Source organism: Phascolarctos cinereus, unplaced genomic scaffold (assembly GCF_003287225.1).
Source record: "Phascolarctos cinereus isolate Bilbo 61053 unplaced genomic scaffold, phaCin_HiC Scaffold_9;HRSCAF=440, whole genome shotgun sequence".
In the NCBI taxonomy this organism is placed as follows: Eukaryota; Metazoa; Chordata; class Mammalia; order Diprotodontia; family Phascolarctidae; genus Phascolarctos; species Phascolarctos cinereus.
In genome coordinates, this window is record NW_027556402.1 from 181,587,425 (window position 1) to 181,605,075 (window position 17,651).

Genomic DNA, 17,651 nt, shown 5'->3' on the forward strand with positions numbered 1-17,651 from the left:
TATTGCTCTTAGAGTAATCTTCCAAGCATGCTGCTGCAATCATATTACAACCCTAATTAAAAAAACAAAAAAAAATCAGTGGTTACCCCATTGCCTGGTTCTGGCATTTGAGACCTTCACAATCTGGCATCAATTTACCTTTTTAATCTTATAATAGTACTGACACTCCACCTATTCCTGTTGAAATCACTTCTTTCAGTAAAGTCCAGCTGAAGAGCTACCTCCTCCATGAAGCTTCACTTCCTATTCCCCTCAAGTGAAAATGGTCTCTCCTTCCTCAGATTTTTCTTAAATTTTTTTCTGGACCTATAATTTTCATTTCTCTTCCTCTACTGTGTTTGGTTTTATCTTTGTACTTTCCTCTTGTCCCCTTGTAAAATTATAAGCTCCTTGTAAGAGTATAAGAGTAAGGTGCATGTTCTTGTGTATGCTTTTACATCTGTAGCACCTAATATAATGCTTTGCACACAGCAGGAATTTAGGAAATATTTGTTAAAACTGAATTTCATCGAGGAAACAATAGAGAGTCATTGCTGGTTTTATTAGGAAAATAACTTTGGAAGCTTTGTACAGCAGAAATACATCAGTACATCAGCAGTTTGAATGATGTATTGTAGGGGAGAAGAAAGTGGAATCTATTGAAATATTGTAGGTGATGGTAATAAGTTTATGTTGGTGTGATGGCAGGGGACAGAGAGAGGAAGACAAGCAATATTGGGGAGGTGGGACCAATTATACTCAACAAATAATAGAGTTTATGTTAAAGTGGGGGAGGAACATGTGAGTGAAACTAGGTAAATACATGGGTTTGATTCTGAGCCATTTCGTTTCACTTTTCCCTGTCTGTACTCTTTACATCAGCCAGTCATCCTATGACAGTGCTTTTGCTTCTGGATAAATAGCAGAGTGTGAATAACTCAGTACAGATCTCCCTCCATTACTGGAAAAAATAACTCATTACACATGTCTTACTAATGATGGGTCAATATCATTTTTATATGCAAAGGACCCTGCCAGTTAATACAGGTTTGGGAAGTTGCTAATACATTTGTACAAAAGTTTTTTTTTAATATCAGGGTTTTATTATAAAAGTTCTGGTTGCTGAGAATGACATCTCAAATTCAGAAATATTTTTCTTGACAACCATTTCTTTCTTTCTAATCCCCTCTTTAGATTGCCATGGATGTGGCAGCCTGCAAACCCCTTGCCAACATCATAGATACTGCTATAGAAATATTTCTATGTAGCTATATAACTAACTCTGTGGTAAGTGATGTTTGTCTTTGAAAATAATGACTCAACCATTTTCTACATATTAGTTTTTCATTGGTATTGTTCTATTCCCATGTAAATATTTATATGGTTTTGTTGTTGTTCAATCATTTTTCAATCATGTCTGATTCTTCCTGTCCCCATCGGGGGTTTTCTCGGCAAAGATACTGGAGTGACTTGCCATTTCCTTCTCCATCTTGAGGCAAAGAAGGGACTTGTCCAGGGTCACACAGCTTGGAAGTGTCTGAGGCCAGATTGAACTCAGGAAGATGAGTTTTCCTGACTCCAGGTCAGGCACTCTGTGCAGTATGGTGCCACCTAGCTGGTACTGAGTACATTTGAGAAGCAATGGGATGATATATGTAAAGTGCTTCATATTTGAAACAAGTGTTTCCTCAGAAATACGTCCAAGATTCTGGATCTCTTTGTTAGAGCAAACTCCCCTGTATCCAGAATGATGGGGTAATTAAATTAATTGTATCCTCATTAGGAGAATGGATTTCAAGACAGAAGGCCTGGATTCTAGTTAGACTAAATACATCATAAGATTCCTTCCAGTTCTAACTTTCTATGATTCTAAGCTCCAGATATGCCTAAACATGTAGCTTTAGAAAGTCACTTGTACTACCCTGGGCCTCAATTTCCTCACCTATAAAATGTGGATAACAACATCTACTTTACCTACCACTGAGGACTGTTAAGATCAAAACAACTAATGTACGTAAAGTGCTTGCAATTGTAAAAAAAAAAAAGTCAAGTAAATGCAAGCTTTATCATTAACTAGAAGTTATAATCAAAACATGGATACATAGTTCATGCTCCTGGCCAATTATTTTACTCAAAGAATCAGAGTAATATAAAATGTAATTGGTGTTAAAATTATGCTAACCATACCTTAATCTTTGATTCAGGACTTTCTAGTGCCTTGGGCCAATTACCATTAGGCTTCCCCGCCTTGTGTTTCAGTTAATGTATCAGGAAGCAAATATCAAAAAATGCTCAGTTTTTTCCTGTCCTGATCAACATTTTAGCCAGTGACTTGGGAGGCAGTGTGATCTAGTGGAGAGAGTACTGGGTGTGGAGTCAGGTGACCTGGGTTTAAATCCCACTTCTGATGATTTTACTACTTAAGTTATGTTACAGTGGACAAGTCATGAAACTTCCTCTGTAAAATAAGGTGATTGGACTCTGAGGTCCCAGACCATAGGACCAGTCTATGGACCTTTGAAGACAAAAGGGAAATGTTTGTCAGAGGTGTGGGTGACACAGAGTTGAGAGGTAGCTAAGATGCTCTATGTCAATCGTTATGCAAAATGTTTGTCACCATGGTCTGGATCTACTAAGATGCAGCAGAATGGAAATAAGTGTCAGCTATAGAAACCCTGACTCTGCAGGATGGGAGACTTCTGATGTCTTGTGAAAAGACTTGGGAGTTTCAGTTGGCTGTAATCCCCATTGTGAACTGACAGTGTGAGATGGCCACCAAAAAAAGCTCATGCCATCTTAGGCTGTGTTCTTCAATGAATGGTGCCCAGAAAAGAGAAGATAGTAGGCCCAGTGTCCCTTGCCCTGGTCAGACCACATCTGGACGCTTGTTTTCAATTCTGGGTTCATGATTTTAAGAACGCTGATAAACTACAGCATGTGGAGAAGTGAGCAGAATATAATGGGGGAATGGAAACCAGCACTTGAGGAACCTGTAAAGAAATTGGGTGTGTGCAACCTGAAGAAAGAAACTTTGAGACTTGGAATTTAGGTGGGGGAGGGGAGAGGAACAAGATATGAGGAAGAGGGATTAGTTCCAGAGAGTCCCCAAACTGAGACTTATGAGTAGAAGTTACAAGGAGAAATAGTTCTGTTCAAGAAAAACTTTCTAATAGTTAAAGCTGCTAACAACAATATGAACTTTTTGGTGAGGTGGTGAGTGGAAATATGCAGGCATTGGTTGGATAGCCACCTGTCAGAGGTAGGAGCACAGAGTCTGACTTGGGATAGGAGGTTAGGCCTGGGTGGTCTATAATGTTCCTTCCGAATCTAAGATTTGGTTATAGTAAAGTCATATTTATATAGCACTTCTAGGTTTATAAATTACTTTCACCGCAAAATTTTCAGGTAAATAGTATAAATGTCATGCCTATTTTATGGTAAGTCAACAAGCATTTAAGCGTTTAGTTTGTGCCAGATTCTGTTTTGGGGATACAAGAAAAAGAGGGGGAAACCACAGTCCTTGGTCTTAAGGAGCATGATTGTAATAGGGGAGACAATGTATAAATAACTAGGTGCACCTGACAGACATAACTGCTTAATAATGAGGCACACAGAGGCGGTATACACAGGATAGTAAGGTAATTTAAAAGGAGAAGGCATTTGCAGCTGAGAAGACTAGGAAAAGGTTTCCTGAAGAAGGTGGGATTTGAATTGAGGCTTGGAGGATGCCAGGGAAACTCTGAAGTGGGGAATCAGGCATGGGGGAAGGGGCAGCTAGTGCAAAGGCTTAGAAATGGGAGTTGTCGCTTCATGTTCAAGGAAATGAAATTGTATAATGAATCTTAAGAGTTTGTGGAAGGGAGTGAGACCGAAGAAGGTTGGACGGTAGAACGGGGTCAGGATATGAAAAGCTTACAATGACCAAAGAGGATTTTCTATTTCGAATTGGAGGGTAAAGGAGCCATTTTATGGGATGATGTGCTCTGACCTAAACCTCAGAAAAATCAGATTTGATAGTTGAGTGGAGTATTGATTGGAGTAGGGAACGACTTGAGGCAGGGAAACTAGGCTGAAAGCTATTTCAGTAGTACAAGCAAACACTGATGAGAACCTGTGGCTTTATGAGTGGAGAGGAAAGATATTGCAAAGGTAGAAATGATAAGATTTAGCAACAAATTAGGTAGTTGGAGAAACTGAGGCTGATAGAGGTTAACTGACACACAAAGTAGTAAGTATGAGAATCAGAAAGAAAACTAAGTGCAGTCAAGTACTTTCCCCCCATTTTAACAGACTGCTTCCCTTTGGCCCAGGCAACTGCCAAAGTGAGTTCTTCATGTGAATGAGTAAGTAAAGCCCTGTAAAACTCTCTAGGTGTTGTATATTTGTTGGGGCTCTCAGAGAATACACACACATAAAGTGTCATAGATGAATAATTCAGTGCTGGGTGAATTTATAACAGATTTGATTTAATTCAGTAAGCACTTATTAAGCTTCTCCGATGTACCGATTATATCACTAAGAGAAAGGCCAGTAAGACATGGTTTCCTGCCCACAAGGTCCTCACGGCTTAGTAGGTGAGATAAGGCATCTACATAATTAACTATTATGTGCTTACTCTGTTTTATATTGTGTTAGAGAACCATAAACTGCTATTCAAAGTCTTAGAAAGGAAATAGAATTTCTAACTATTGGGAGGAGGTGGGAATCACAAAGGCCTTCATGGATTAGGTAGCATTTTTTAGCCAAATACTAAAGAATGGGCAGGAATTCAACAGGTAGAAGTTTTTGGGGGAGGTAAAGGAAAGAGGGTGCACCGATTCTAGAGAATAACTCGTGCCTTGGGAAAGTGATGAATGTCTTTGGAATGCAGCAATTAAGTCTAGTTTTCCTGGTGTGTAGAGTTTTTAGGGATCGTGGTGTAGATTCAGTATGATTGTAATCAACATTTAAGTGTCTATTGTTTGCAGAGCATTGTCCTAGCTTGAAGGGCGTTAATTTAATTTAAAAAGGACACCATTTATTCCCTCATGGAGCATGTAGTCAAAGAGAGGGGATGTGGCACATACACAAATAACTTTTCTAGAAAGTAACACAGAATTAATGCACTAGAAAGTTCATTAATGAAATGCCAGAGCTGAGAGAGGAGGGATAAGTCATTATTAACTGGACGGATCACAGAAGTCTTCTCTTCCTAGAAAAGGTAGCATTTGAATTGGGCTTTAGAAGATGGGTAGAAATTCAATTAGGTAGTGCAGTGGATAGTGTGCTAGGCCTAGAGAAACGAAAACTCCTCTTCTGAGTTCAAATTTGGCCTCAGACATTTATTAGCTTTGTGACCCTAGACAAGTCACTTAACCCTATTTGCCTCAGTTCCTCATCTATAAATGAGCTGGAGAAGGAAATGGCGACCACTCCTATATCTTTACCAAGAAAATTCCATATGGGGTCACAAAGAGTCAGACATGACTGAAAAGCAGCTGAACAAAAAAGGAATTTGGGGGTGGGGAGTAAGAAGTAAAGAGCAAGACTCAAGAAAGTAGTGGGTATGTGTAGAGGATGGTGGGATGGTGGCGTGTCCTCTTGATGTGTTTTAAGTGGGGCATATTCATAATTATTCACTTTCTTAATGGTGTAGAAGGCCCCAGCAGAGTCTCGTGTAACTTGGTTGTATGGTATACTTGTGTAACTATTGTGTGAAGCTCTTGTACCCTATGTCAGAGAACACTGTGTATTTGCTTCCTTGGATGTGTTTGTCCAGGGGCTGAAATGTAAAGGGATGCTACAGTGATATAAGGAGCAAATGTACTCTTTAGAACAGAATCATTCCCTACAGAGAGTATGAGTTCAGACTTCTCCTGCCCTCCCACCACCACAACATTCATTCAGGGGCTGCTGCTCATTTTGACATGCTTAGCAAGAAACTGGACACTAGCTTCTTTGCTGGCCTCTTCCAGCACTGTCCCAAGGGTTAGATGCAACTGATTTCTCAGTCAGAACTCCTGGCAAAAATGCAGAGAAACTCTGGACAACATGTTTTTGACATAAAATTTAGAATCTTAATAATAGTTGGCATTTTCATGGTTTGTGGCTCACAAAGCATATTACTTATATTATCAGATTTTTTCTTCACAACAGTCTTGGGGAGTGGATTCTGTTCTTAGCCTCATTTTGTAGACAAGAAAACTTTGAGGTTCCTTCCTCCACGGAGAAGAGAGTAGGTGACTTGCCATGGTAATACCGCTGCTCATTCACAGAGGCAGTATTGACCCAGCTCTCTCCTGATTCTAGGTCCAACACTTTTTCCGGTAGCACATCCAGCTTTGTAGAATTCCAAGAGATAGAAGGGGCCTTAGAGATCGTTTAAGAGTCCAGGGACTCTTAATCCTTTTTTCATCATAAATCCCTTTGGCAATCTGAAGTCTATGGGGGACCCACTTCTTAGAATAATGTTATAAAAATTCATAATCGAAGGAAATGGTGAATTTCAGTAGGAAGTTAGTGACAGTAATTTCTTTTTCGCATCTGTGTTCATGGACCTCCTGAAATCTATCCATGGGATTTTGTTGAATCTGTATACTCCAACTTAAGAACCCTTCATTTAAAACCAAAAAGAAGTGTTTCTATGTTCTGCTGAATGCAAGAGAGCTTTGAGAGACATAGCAGACTTGTGCTTTATGAATATCATTTTGGCAGCTGTGTGAAGGACAGATTAAAGGAGGGCTATGAACACTTGGTCTGGTCCAATTCCTTCTTTTACAGATTCAGACACTGAGCCCCAGAGAAGGGTGCAGACTTATCCAAGATTACCCAAGTATTAAGTAACAAAGTCCAGATTTGAACCCAGGACCTTTGATAACAATCCAGTGTTCTACCATTACTCTGTTCAAATGATACATATCTTAAAGTTTGCCTTTTGTTGTCTTCTAGAATGCATTCTGGTTTGGCTTGGGAGGTGCCACGACATTTTTAGTTCCTGCTATAATTTTTGCTGTAAAGCTATCCAAATATTATCGTCGAATGGATTCAGAAGATGTCTATGATGAGTAAGTGTGAAGACTTTAAAGAAGGGCTGTCATTAAAATGGAGGTTTCCCAAAGCTTCCCCATCACCCCCACCTAAGGAACTTCAATTAGAGATTCTATTTTTCCTGCTTTGTCATAGAAACAGAGAAGAAATACTTTGTGTGGAGCTAGGGCTTGTTCTTGTTAATAGTTACCTCCCCTACATGAAATGTTAACAGTCCCACTAAATATTCCTTTGCTCTAGGGGTCCTCGCTTCTATTATTTTCTCTTTCATTTCCTTGCTTCCTTTAACTGATCTTCCATTTCTTATTTACAGTTCTTCTGTCTCAGGGACTTGGCATTTCACTTTATGATAACTGTTTTTACTAGTTTTCATTTAGCCATATGTGGTTTTTATTTTCCTCACTATCTCATGAACTTATATATTGTGTTTGTTTATTTGTTTTTTTTTTTAAATTTCATCCATTGTGATCCTTGGCCTGTTTCTCCCCAAGTTTGCACATCCTTTTTGCACATCCATTCTACTATAGTGGAAAGGCAGTTTGGGAAAGTAGCTGTTATATCCATGAATATTTTAAAAAAAAATAATTGTGTTTCCCTTTTTGTTTTATATCTTTTAGTGTTGAAACTTTACCCATGAAAAAGTAAGACCTTTTTTTTTTAACAGTATTTATTCAAATCTTTTCATAAAGTGGGTGTAGGGGATTTATGTTACTTACTCTGTGCTGGACTTTTGATTAATAAGAAACAGGTCTATGACAAAACAGGTCCAGATGAAACTAAAGCTAATGTTAAGCATCTTAAAAAAATAGATTTATATGCATCTATATAATCTCTATATATTTAATGTACAAAAGTAGTTGTTTAGAGTGTTTGGTGGTGGTTTCTAAAGGATACAGAATTTGAGTTTCAGACCTTTTTACTTGCTCCATCAACATTAGCTTGTTTTTACATATTCTCCATTGCCATTTACATCGTCTTTGTAATCCATGTTGTCACTTCATCTCAGCAATAACATAAGTCTTTTTTTGGTATATTTATTTTGTTACAGTATGGAAAATGGTAATTATGGTTATCATAAAGATCATTTATATGGTCTTCACAATCCTGTTATGACAAGGTAACACAAAAACCTGAAACTGCATGCCTTATAATCCTGGCTCTTTGTGTACTATATTAATCCTTTAATTGCATTTTCTGCATGCATTAAAAAAAAATCACTTTTTAATTTTTGCATGACAAATATTGTTGTAAGTGGTTGGTCTTTTAAATCATGCCCTACACTATGTTAGATTTAGTAATGCTTTCAAGTATTTTGGTGCATTAAAAAAAAAATCCAAACAACAACCACCTGGATAATGTGCAAGATATCAGTGAATGAAGTCATCTTAAAATTGCCTCGTAGAGCAGGTGGAAGGCCAATGGTGATTAAGTGCATGCACATGTATTATTTAATCCGAATTTTCTTAGCCTGCGGGTCACTGAATCACATTGTACTAATAAGGCTTATTGAGTTTGTATAGCAGACCTTGGGGAGTTTGTCTTGTGCTGCTTTGTCATGGAGATAGGCAGATAATGGAAAACATACTCAACCAGAGACTTCTGAAAGAAACATCTTTCGAATGTGTAATCTAGACTTTTCTGTAATGTTGAACATGTGTGAGCAAACGTTCATGAGTAGTGGGCTAGAAAAACTTTGGAACTCTTTAACTTTTACCTGGATGTTTGGGACTTAGTAGTAGCAATAATAATTAGCAGCAGAGGGAAATTGTCATTCACAATGGCACAGAATGCATGCTTCATTCTCATTGCTTAATAAGCTATGTTGAAATGCAGCACATGCCTGATAATGATGTTGATGTTACTTGGGTAAGAAGTTAGAGTAATTAGTCTCATTATACCAAAATTAAGAATAAAGGAAATCACTTTTTTTTAAACATGCAAATTATATGGTCTTTTACAGCATTTTGGAAACTAGTGTTGGTGAAAGTAACATAATTATTTAATGCAGGAGTTCATTGATGTCTGTGAGACTGAGAATTGATCTACAGTGAATGCTGGTTCTCTCTCACCCTTCTGAATTCCATATCATCTGACCTCCCAAAACTGAAAGACAGCTTTCAAACTTTATTATTATATACATTGTCCAGAGATGTAGAGGAAGACCCACATGTTATTTGGACCCCTTGTGGTAGATTTAGGAGAGGACATGGGTTAGAGTCTCGCAGAGTGGACAGACAAGGACAAATTATAATCTGCATCATCAGAAGGGAGTACCCACCTTAGTGAGGTCACAGATTGATTCATTGAAAGAAATATAGGTGTATCTGTTCTGTGCCATAGTGGTGACAATCTCTCCAAGTTTTCTCATCATAGAAAACAATGTTGTGCTCTGTACTGTCTCTTCTTGAGCAGTCTTGAAGAAATTTTTTATGACAAAAAAAAAATCTAGGTTTTGTTTTCACCCTAGTAACAAGTCCCAGCCATAAAAATTCAAGTCATTTCTTCACTCTCCTCCAGCACTGATTAAGTAGTGAAATCCATTGAGGTTTGGAGTCATTAAAATACATGTTACTTTCTGGCCATGATGATACTTAGAAAATGAGATCCTGTTGATCATATGGGCACTCATGCTTTGCCACTTGGGTTCTTCATCCATATAGAACCTTATTCATATGAAGGAAGCAATCTGAAGATGAGTGGCTCTGGTCCCCCTCAAAGGCAACTGCCTCTAAGACAGCAATTCTTAATTATTTTTGTTCATAGATCCCTATGGCATGCCAGTGACGCCTTTTTGAGAAAATTGTTTCCAAATAATTGAAGGGAATGCTAAATTTCACTCCGAAGTTGCTAAAATAAAGATGTGATTGTTTTCCCATTCAAGTTCACAGACTTCCTGAAAACTATCCACAGAGCCATTGGGAAGTCTGTGTACTCTAGGTTTCTGTTCTAAGAAGAATAGATGCATAGCAGGAATGCAATTTACAAAATGAGCCTAAATACCTGCTTTTAGACATTTGTTCCTCTGAGATTTTTTCCATGAGTTTAAGATAGAAGCGTTTTTCAGTGATGGATTCACAGGAAAACATTTGGTAACAAAGTGTTCAAGATTGAAAGAAAAAACTTGACTACTTTAAAGAAAAATATTCTTAAAGGAAGCAGCTTATACTTACCAAGTCACGTTAAATTTGACAGAAATACTACCGCATGTGGAGTTCTGGAAACTTGTTTTGAATTTATACCATCGAGTTAGTGGTATATCTTGCTGGCTCTGAATGGAATCTTCAGTTTTATGGGCCATAGTGAGTCTTGAAGGATACACAGGGAGTTGGATTTTCCCCCTCTCTTGAATACATAGTTTCTCAGTAACTTTAATGTTTCCCTGGTGAGGAACTGAATGTATGCAACAGAGTAAATCAAACACATGGTGGGACACAAGGTGGTATCTTATTTCACAAAAGGAAAACCACGTCCATGCTGCCCTATGCAAATGTGAGGAAGGGTGGTATAGTGAATAGAAAACTAGTCTTGGAGTCAGGAAGATTTCTGTCTGAATCCCACATCTAACACTTACAAGTTCTGTGACCCTAGACAAGTCACTTAATCTTACTCACTGTTGATTTCCTTGTCTGCAAAACCTGCCCCAAGTCTTTTGTGAGGGACATATGAGCTATTGTATCCAAGTTAATATGAACCATAATAGTGAGAAGTATAATGTAAATGGGAACTGTTCTTATTCTTCTAAGTATTGAATTTGGTTTGTGTTTCTCTGGACTCATTTGCTCACTCTGCCTAAAGTTATTGGAAAAAATCGGAGGTAGTGCTCCTTGTTCATACGGACTTGAAGCAGAATGAGAAAATGGGTCTGCAGAACCCTACTTAGATTTGAAAGGGAGACTTTCCCCAAATGAAAGAGGATGTTGCTTCTACCTGAACCACAGAGCTTTGAGCAAAGCAACAATTCTCGGCTATTTCCTTTAAGAAGCAATGGTCCAAGTTGAGGAGGAAAGGGGACAATATGTAACAGTTAGCACTTGCTATGTGTCTGGTACTGCGCTTTATAAATATTACTTTTGATCTGCACAGCAGTCCGGGGCGTGAGTGCTGTTATTATTCCCATTTTGTAGTTGAGGAAACTGAACCAGAAGAGGTTAAGTAGCCTTTCCAGGGTCACACAGCTAGTAAGTATCTGGGGCCAGATTTAAATGCACATCTTCCAGACTCCAGGCCCAGCGCTCTGTCAACTGCACCATTTTGCCATCTGGTCAGCTGAGCTGGGAAAGGCACTTCAGGCAGTGAAGGCTGGTTTACAGGTGAAGAAGAGTTCTTGGCCACAGTTTTCTTATTTGCTGCCCATGCTCCTCTCCTGGGATTGGAGTTTTCTAGGTTTTCTGAAGGCTCTATTGTTACCCATTAATTCTGGGGTCCATAAATAGGCAGTAATACAAAGAATTTGTTGGAGTATAGGAATGACAAAATAAGGAATTTGGTGAGAAAGTAAGGAAATATACATGCACATACATACATGCATATAATGTGTATAAACTTGGGGCTTAAGACAATGAGTGAAGAGGAAAAGCAGATTTGGGAGACATTTAATAAATTACATTTCAGGTATCATTTCCTCATTATCAATGACTGGAAAAGGAAGACTCTTTTCACAGTGTTTTTAAGCTGAGTAATGCATCAGTGGGACAGATTTACTTTAGACAACCATAATTAGCATGTAATTCATATTACTATGCCCATAATCAGTAGCATGACTATAAAGCTGTAAAGTAGAAATTAAGCAGTTGTTTGATTTCAAGCACAGAGGGTCTTATTTATAATAAAGCCTATAATAAAATGCAGTATCTTCAATCTTCCATAGAGATGGGGGAGAAAAAGCAGCAATCTTGTTGGGGAGCAAATCATTCCTGGCTTCTCTCTTTTTATTGCTTTTGCTAGTTTAACATTTTTCCTACATGTACTCTGGAGGGAAGGTTAATTTTTCTGAACTTGATAGTATTTTAATACTACATCGATTTTTTTTAAAAGAAAATTTCCTGGTAGCTTTTCCTGTGTACTGTCTTTGAAACATCAGGAAAAGATGCTAGAAACATTTAGCTCGTTGGTTCCTAACATTTTTTGTTCCATAAACCCCTTTCAACAGTGTGTTGAATTACCCCAGGGTAATTCAATATCCTATTCATAATATTCTTATAAATTTATTGCTACCTAGTGATAACGTTTGTCCCTAAAAGCTTCATGTTAAAATTTACATTATATAATCATAATAATAAGATACGTAAAAGATGCAGATGCCTGTTGTCACAAAGGAAAAATGGACTGGTAATATTGTTCCAGTCTTTTGGATCATCATCGCAAAGCCCCCAAGGGGTTTGCAGACCACTGCATGGGAACCACTGATTTAAATGACACTGTTTTACTTCTGTGAATTTCTTCTAAGGATGCCATTAGGACTTAAACATTTTGGAGGCTCTGCTTTGCCACTGATGTTTTTGAAGTCAATTTACCCTAGAAGGCTTTAGGTCTTCTCTTCCTCATTACCACAATTGTATCTTTCCAAGAATGTTACATCTTTCTTTTCTTTTTTAGTGCCATGGAACAGTGGTAGAGGATATTGGAATTGGATGAGGTAAGCTAGAAGTTTCTACATGAAATAATTTGGGACTTGAGCAGAATCAATTTTGACTTTCAAGAACTTGGCCATATATAGGGAATTATGATAGAAATTTTAGCCCTTAAATCAGCCAACCTGTTAAACGTTATATATGTCCAGGGCTAGTTGAAATCATTGTGACGTAGTAGATCAAGAGCTGGCCTTAGAGCCTAGAATGCTTGAGTTTTAATCCTGCCTTTGATAGGTACTAACTGTGCGACCTTGGGCAAGTTCTTTGGGGTCTCAGTGCTCTAGACCAGAGGTGTCAAACACGCCTGCAACCCACAGCATTCCTGAGTGTGTCTCTAGCCCCAGTGAGACTAAAATGAAATCAGGAAATAATTCCCAAAATTAGTAAAAAATGTAAGAAAACATAGATGATACTGCATTTTAAAACCAGGTCAATATGTGGCCTGCAGAGATCTTTATGTGCTATCTAATGTGCCCAGTGTCTATTTGAGTTTGATAATACTGCTCTAGGCAGCCTTGTAAGAGTACAAATTGCCAAGAAGGTGCCAACCTACATGGGTCCTCGACTGAGAGTTCCTTGTACCAATAAAATCACAGGCTAAGGTCCTCTCCCCACATCACCTGCACTAGGGCTTTGTACCACGTCAGCGAAGTTTAGAGGGCATACAAATATACTCAGCAGTGTAGAAGCCTCTTGGCTCGTCTTAATTATTTTTGTATTATTTTCATGTCATGAATTACAAAGGTGATTTGAGAGCATGCTTTATGCTGTTTGCCCCAGGTACCATAACTGGTAGTTACAGTCTATTATATATTCATGTCAGAGGTTTATTTAGGATTCTGAATTACTATTTTTTTGCATCGATCCTGTTTTGATAACTTTAAATGTTTCTTAAGTTATTTTATGAACCTTAATTTCCAGCCTCAAGATGCTTACACAGAAGAGAACATAAAATTCTACCTATATTCTGATCTACAAGCACCTTTCAAATCCAGTATGGTTTTTGGTGGCTTACTAGTAACACAGCTTTAAATCAAGGAACCATATGATGTAACACAGGGTGCCATGATATGAGCTAATGGATGGTGCCATTTCCCAAATAGAGCTCTATCACCAGCACATTTCTCTGGTTGACCACTGTTCAAGGCTAATGCCACTGGATTTTAAATGTTGTGGGGGTGGGGTAAGACGTTAGTTTTTGGTTTTTACTTTTTTACACTGGGTTTCTATCTCAAAACCACCCATACTGGTATATCGGCTCTGTTTAATGCTATTTTTCAGGGAATGATTGCTCATGTATAATTGTTCCATTTTCTTACATGGGAAATGCGTTAAACTGACAACGTTTACATTTAAAATACATTTTATATACAGTAATTTTGTATCTATACCTTTTGTTACCACAGTCTTATGAGTGTTTAAAAAAAAAATCTTAGCATTGAGTAGTTCACTTTCAAAGTGAGCATAAACCAGCATGATTGGTGTTGATTGTTGATGCTGTTAAAGAATCCGTTTTTTACAAAAGTATGTTGAATTCTGCAATATGTCCTTTTGGGCCCACATGCCACCTACAGGGTATTTCTTCTACTCTTTAAATAATCTGTTAAGATCATTTTGAAAAGAATATACAGAAGACAAGTCTGAAAATCAGATTGATTCTTCATAGTAATTTGGAAAAAAAACAATTAAAGATATATAGGGTACTTATTTTTTCAGGTCATTGGAAACTGGAATGGTTTTTAATATATGTCAACTCTAGGGGGATTTAAATTCATTTTTCTAATCTGGGAGAAGAGAGACTGAAGGTATGTCTCTTGGAGGTGACACTTCGAGTGGAATTGAGATATTCAGGATTATTTGACGACAAAAAAATAATTTGTATGGTTTTCAAATGACTCAACTATTAAAATCAGGCTGTGTGGAAAATGGTCACAGTTTTCAGATAGACACCATGCCAGAAGAGTACTATTTGCCACAACCCCTGTTTTTCTGTTTCTATGATAAATAATTCTTTGGGATGAGATCCTAAAAATTTTGTGAAAGCACATAATAATTGCTGTGAATTTTTTCTGCTAGATTACTCATCAGATCGGAAGAGACAGCATTTCAGATAGGCAAAATGTAGCATATGTATAAAGTTATTCAAAATGTCAGGTTTTTTTAAAGTTGTATTTTTCACTTAAAAAGTAATGTCCCCAACTCATTCCAATAAAAATAACATGGCCTACTTGGTTTGTGGATGGCAATTATTTTCGTTCATGGAGGGAGGAGGGGAGAAGAAAGTGGCTTGAGGATACCAAACTTTAGATGTGAAAACTTATGTTTGTTTCAATATGTCGGGGCAGCTAGGTGGCGCAGTGGATAGAGCACCAGCCCTGAATTCAGGAGGACCTGAGTTCAAATCCGGCCTCAGACCAAACACTTGGCAGTTACTAGCTGTGTGACCTTGGGCAAGTCACTTAACCCCAATTGCCTAAAAAAAACCCCAAGAAGCAAAAAAAAAACCCAACAAAATCAATATGTCATGCATTTATTAAGTGCCTAATTTGTTCCTGATACTGAGAATACAGAAAAAATGCCTTAGAGGCATACATTTCACTAGGGGAAAACAATATATACATATAAGCAAATATAAAATATAAATAATTTCTTCAAAGAATGAATAAGATAGTGCCTTTTTTTATTATTTGATCCTAATAGTGAGACATCCAGTGATCTGTCTGTCCTTGGCCCTTTTCTGTTATTCAACATGATTACTAGTTCTTTAGGTGAAGATATAAATGACATGCATGCTCGTCAGGTGCGCAGATATCATGAAGTTGGGAGGGATGCTAAGTTGGATAGTGGGATCCAAAAATATCTCAACAGACCAAGACAATGGGCTGAACCTTAATGACATAAATTGAATACCATTGAACAGAAAATCTTACACTTAGGCTAAAAAACCCAACTATGAAGTCCAAGATAAAAGACATCAATAGACGGTACTTCATGTGAAAAAAAAAACAAGCTAGAAACTTGAGCAGAATACAAGCTTAATATCAGGCAACATACATCAATTAAACAGCAGTTGAACCCCTTCTGTATGCCAGGCACAGTGCTAGGCACTGGAGATACAAATACAATGATTGAAATAATGTACCTGCAAGGTGCCAACAGTCTGACAGCCCCTAAAAAAAGTAATGTAATATTAGATTGCATGTATAGTTTTTTTTTTTACTTTTTTGTGACATGGCTAAAATGGAAATATATTTTGCATGATTTCACATATATAATCTATTGCTTGCTTCCCCAATGGATGGGAAGACTGGGGGAGAGAGAATTTGAAACTCAACATTTTTTAAAAACACACAGCATGGTATTTTTTACCTTGCCTTAGTAATAGTCTATCTTGGTCACATTTTTGTGCTCTATTCTGGGCAGCGCATTTCAGGTTAAGGCTTTGATAAGCTATAGTGTCCGACGGACCAGAATGTTGAAAAAACTGACTAGAGACTTCTACCATATGAGAACTGGATGAAGAAATTTGGTGGTAACGTAGCCCAAGAAAAAATAGGTAGAGGCTGGGGGTTACCTAATTGCTGTCTTGAGGGATTTGAAGAGCTGTCATGTAAAAATGAGATTAGATTTTCTTTGCTTGTCCTCCAGACAAAATTTAAGAGTAATAGGTGGAAGTGAGAGGGACAAATTTTAGCCTGACATAAGGAAAACTTCCAATTAAAGGTATTCCAAAATGGAATGGACTGCCAAGACGAGACTGATAAAAATGCTCGAGAAATTAAGGAGACATGTATGGGCAAAGAAATAGGTCTATATGGTTCAGACCATAGGTGTTTGAAAAAAGCCACCACATTTATAATTTGCTTAAGCAGGCCTCCTTTTCATCCAAACAAAATGTTATATTCCCTGTTCATTCACAAGGTTCCTTTACTTCTCCCTCCTATCACTGCCAAGCCACATAAATTAGCATAGGTTCACAGGCTTGGAGTTGAAAACAAATCATATGTATTCCAAACCAGGTTCTCTAACTATATATTTTTAAAATTGTAAACCAATTTATTCAAGTCAAGCTGCTTGACTTGAAAATTTTTTAGGGTCAGGTTCTTTATTATAGCAATTTATCCCTACTGAAAGACCAAGATTATACATAATAGCTGTTTGTGCTAGCAGTTTATAACCCCGTAGTTAAAAATAACAAATTCATATCCTAATTTGAAATGCATTATAATTCAGGTGGATTCAATTTTTGGATAATTTATTTGATGGCAGAGGAGAAACAAAATCAGTTATTCATTCATTGCTTGCTGAATCAAATAGCAGAGCCATGTGCGTTATTTGTGGATGGAACCATCCTCAAACTGTTGATGGTCTAAGGTGACAAATATTTTGTTTGATTTCACAATGGGTCTAAAACACAATGGTTCTGAATTCGAGAAACAACAATTGGAAGTTGGAGACATAAGTATTGACCCTGAGGTAGATAGTGATATATCGATTCATCCAAAGCCTTTATTTTCAAATGTATAGTACAAGACAAAGGAAAGCTGCTTTTTAATCTCCTGTATCAGCTTGTCTTAAGATATTCCTGGTATGATTTCTCAATATTTTTTAAATGTGGGGTATCTCTCACCTAGCCTATAAGAGCAACAAATACTCATGGGCCAAACCCCACTGCTAACTGGCACAGAAACAGAAGCTTTGACCTGTTCCATTTCCCACCTGGGCTATTTCACTCCTTAAACAGCCTTCTGGAGGCACCACCCCTAAGGGGCTCACCACATTAATTCCTGTCATAGTGTGAATGCCCAATTAGTCCTACTGCAGCTCAGAACTCTTCAGCTCAAGCAATCTGCCAGCTCGGCCTCTCCAATTGCAGGAATTATAGTTATGCACCACCATGCCTGGCTAATTTTTATTTTCAAAATAAAATCTGAAAATGCATGTGAATGTTACCATCTGCACAATCTGGACAGTTCAAATGTATTGAATGCATACTGTGTTCAGGTTTCCATGAAG

General features: G+C 37.7%; 1 protein-coding gene across 4 annotated transcripts in view; it reads left to right on the top strand.

Moving 5' to 3' along the window:
• PROM1 (prominin 1) overlaps positions 1-14,862 on the top strand; it is a 153,293-nt gene extending 138,431 nt beyond the window's left edge. For 2 of the 4 annotated variants that reach the window (XM_020992810.2, XM_078148156.1), the window contains 6 exons: positions 1,174-1,266; positions 6,907-7,022; positions 7,623-7,646; positions 8,054-8,122; positions 12,601-12,640; positions 13,557-14,862. In XM_020992810.2, coding sequence (XP_020848469.1) covers positions 1,174-1,266; positions 6,907-7,022; positions 7,623-7,646; positions 8,054-8,122; positions 12,601-12,619 — 321 coding nt within the window. In that variant the 3' untranslated portion in view covers positions 12,620-12,640; positions 13,557-14,862. The remainder of the gene's footprint in view (positions 1-1,173; positions 1,267-6,906; positions 7,023-7,622; positions 7,647-8,053; positions 8,123-12,600; positions 12,641-13,556) is intronic. The other 2 variants (XM_020992865.2, XM_020992871.2) reach the window with 2 other exon arrangements.
• The last annotated feature ends 2,789 nt before the right edge of the window (positions 14,863-17,651 follow it).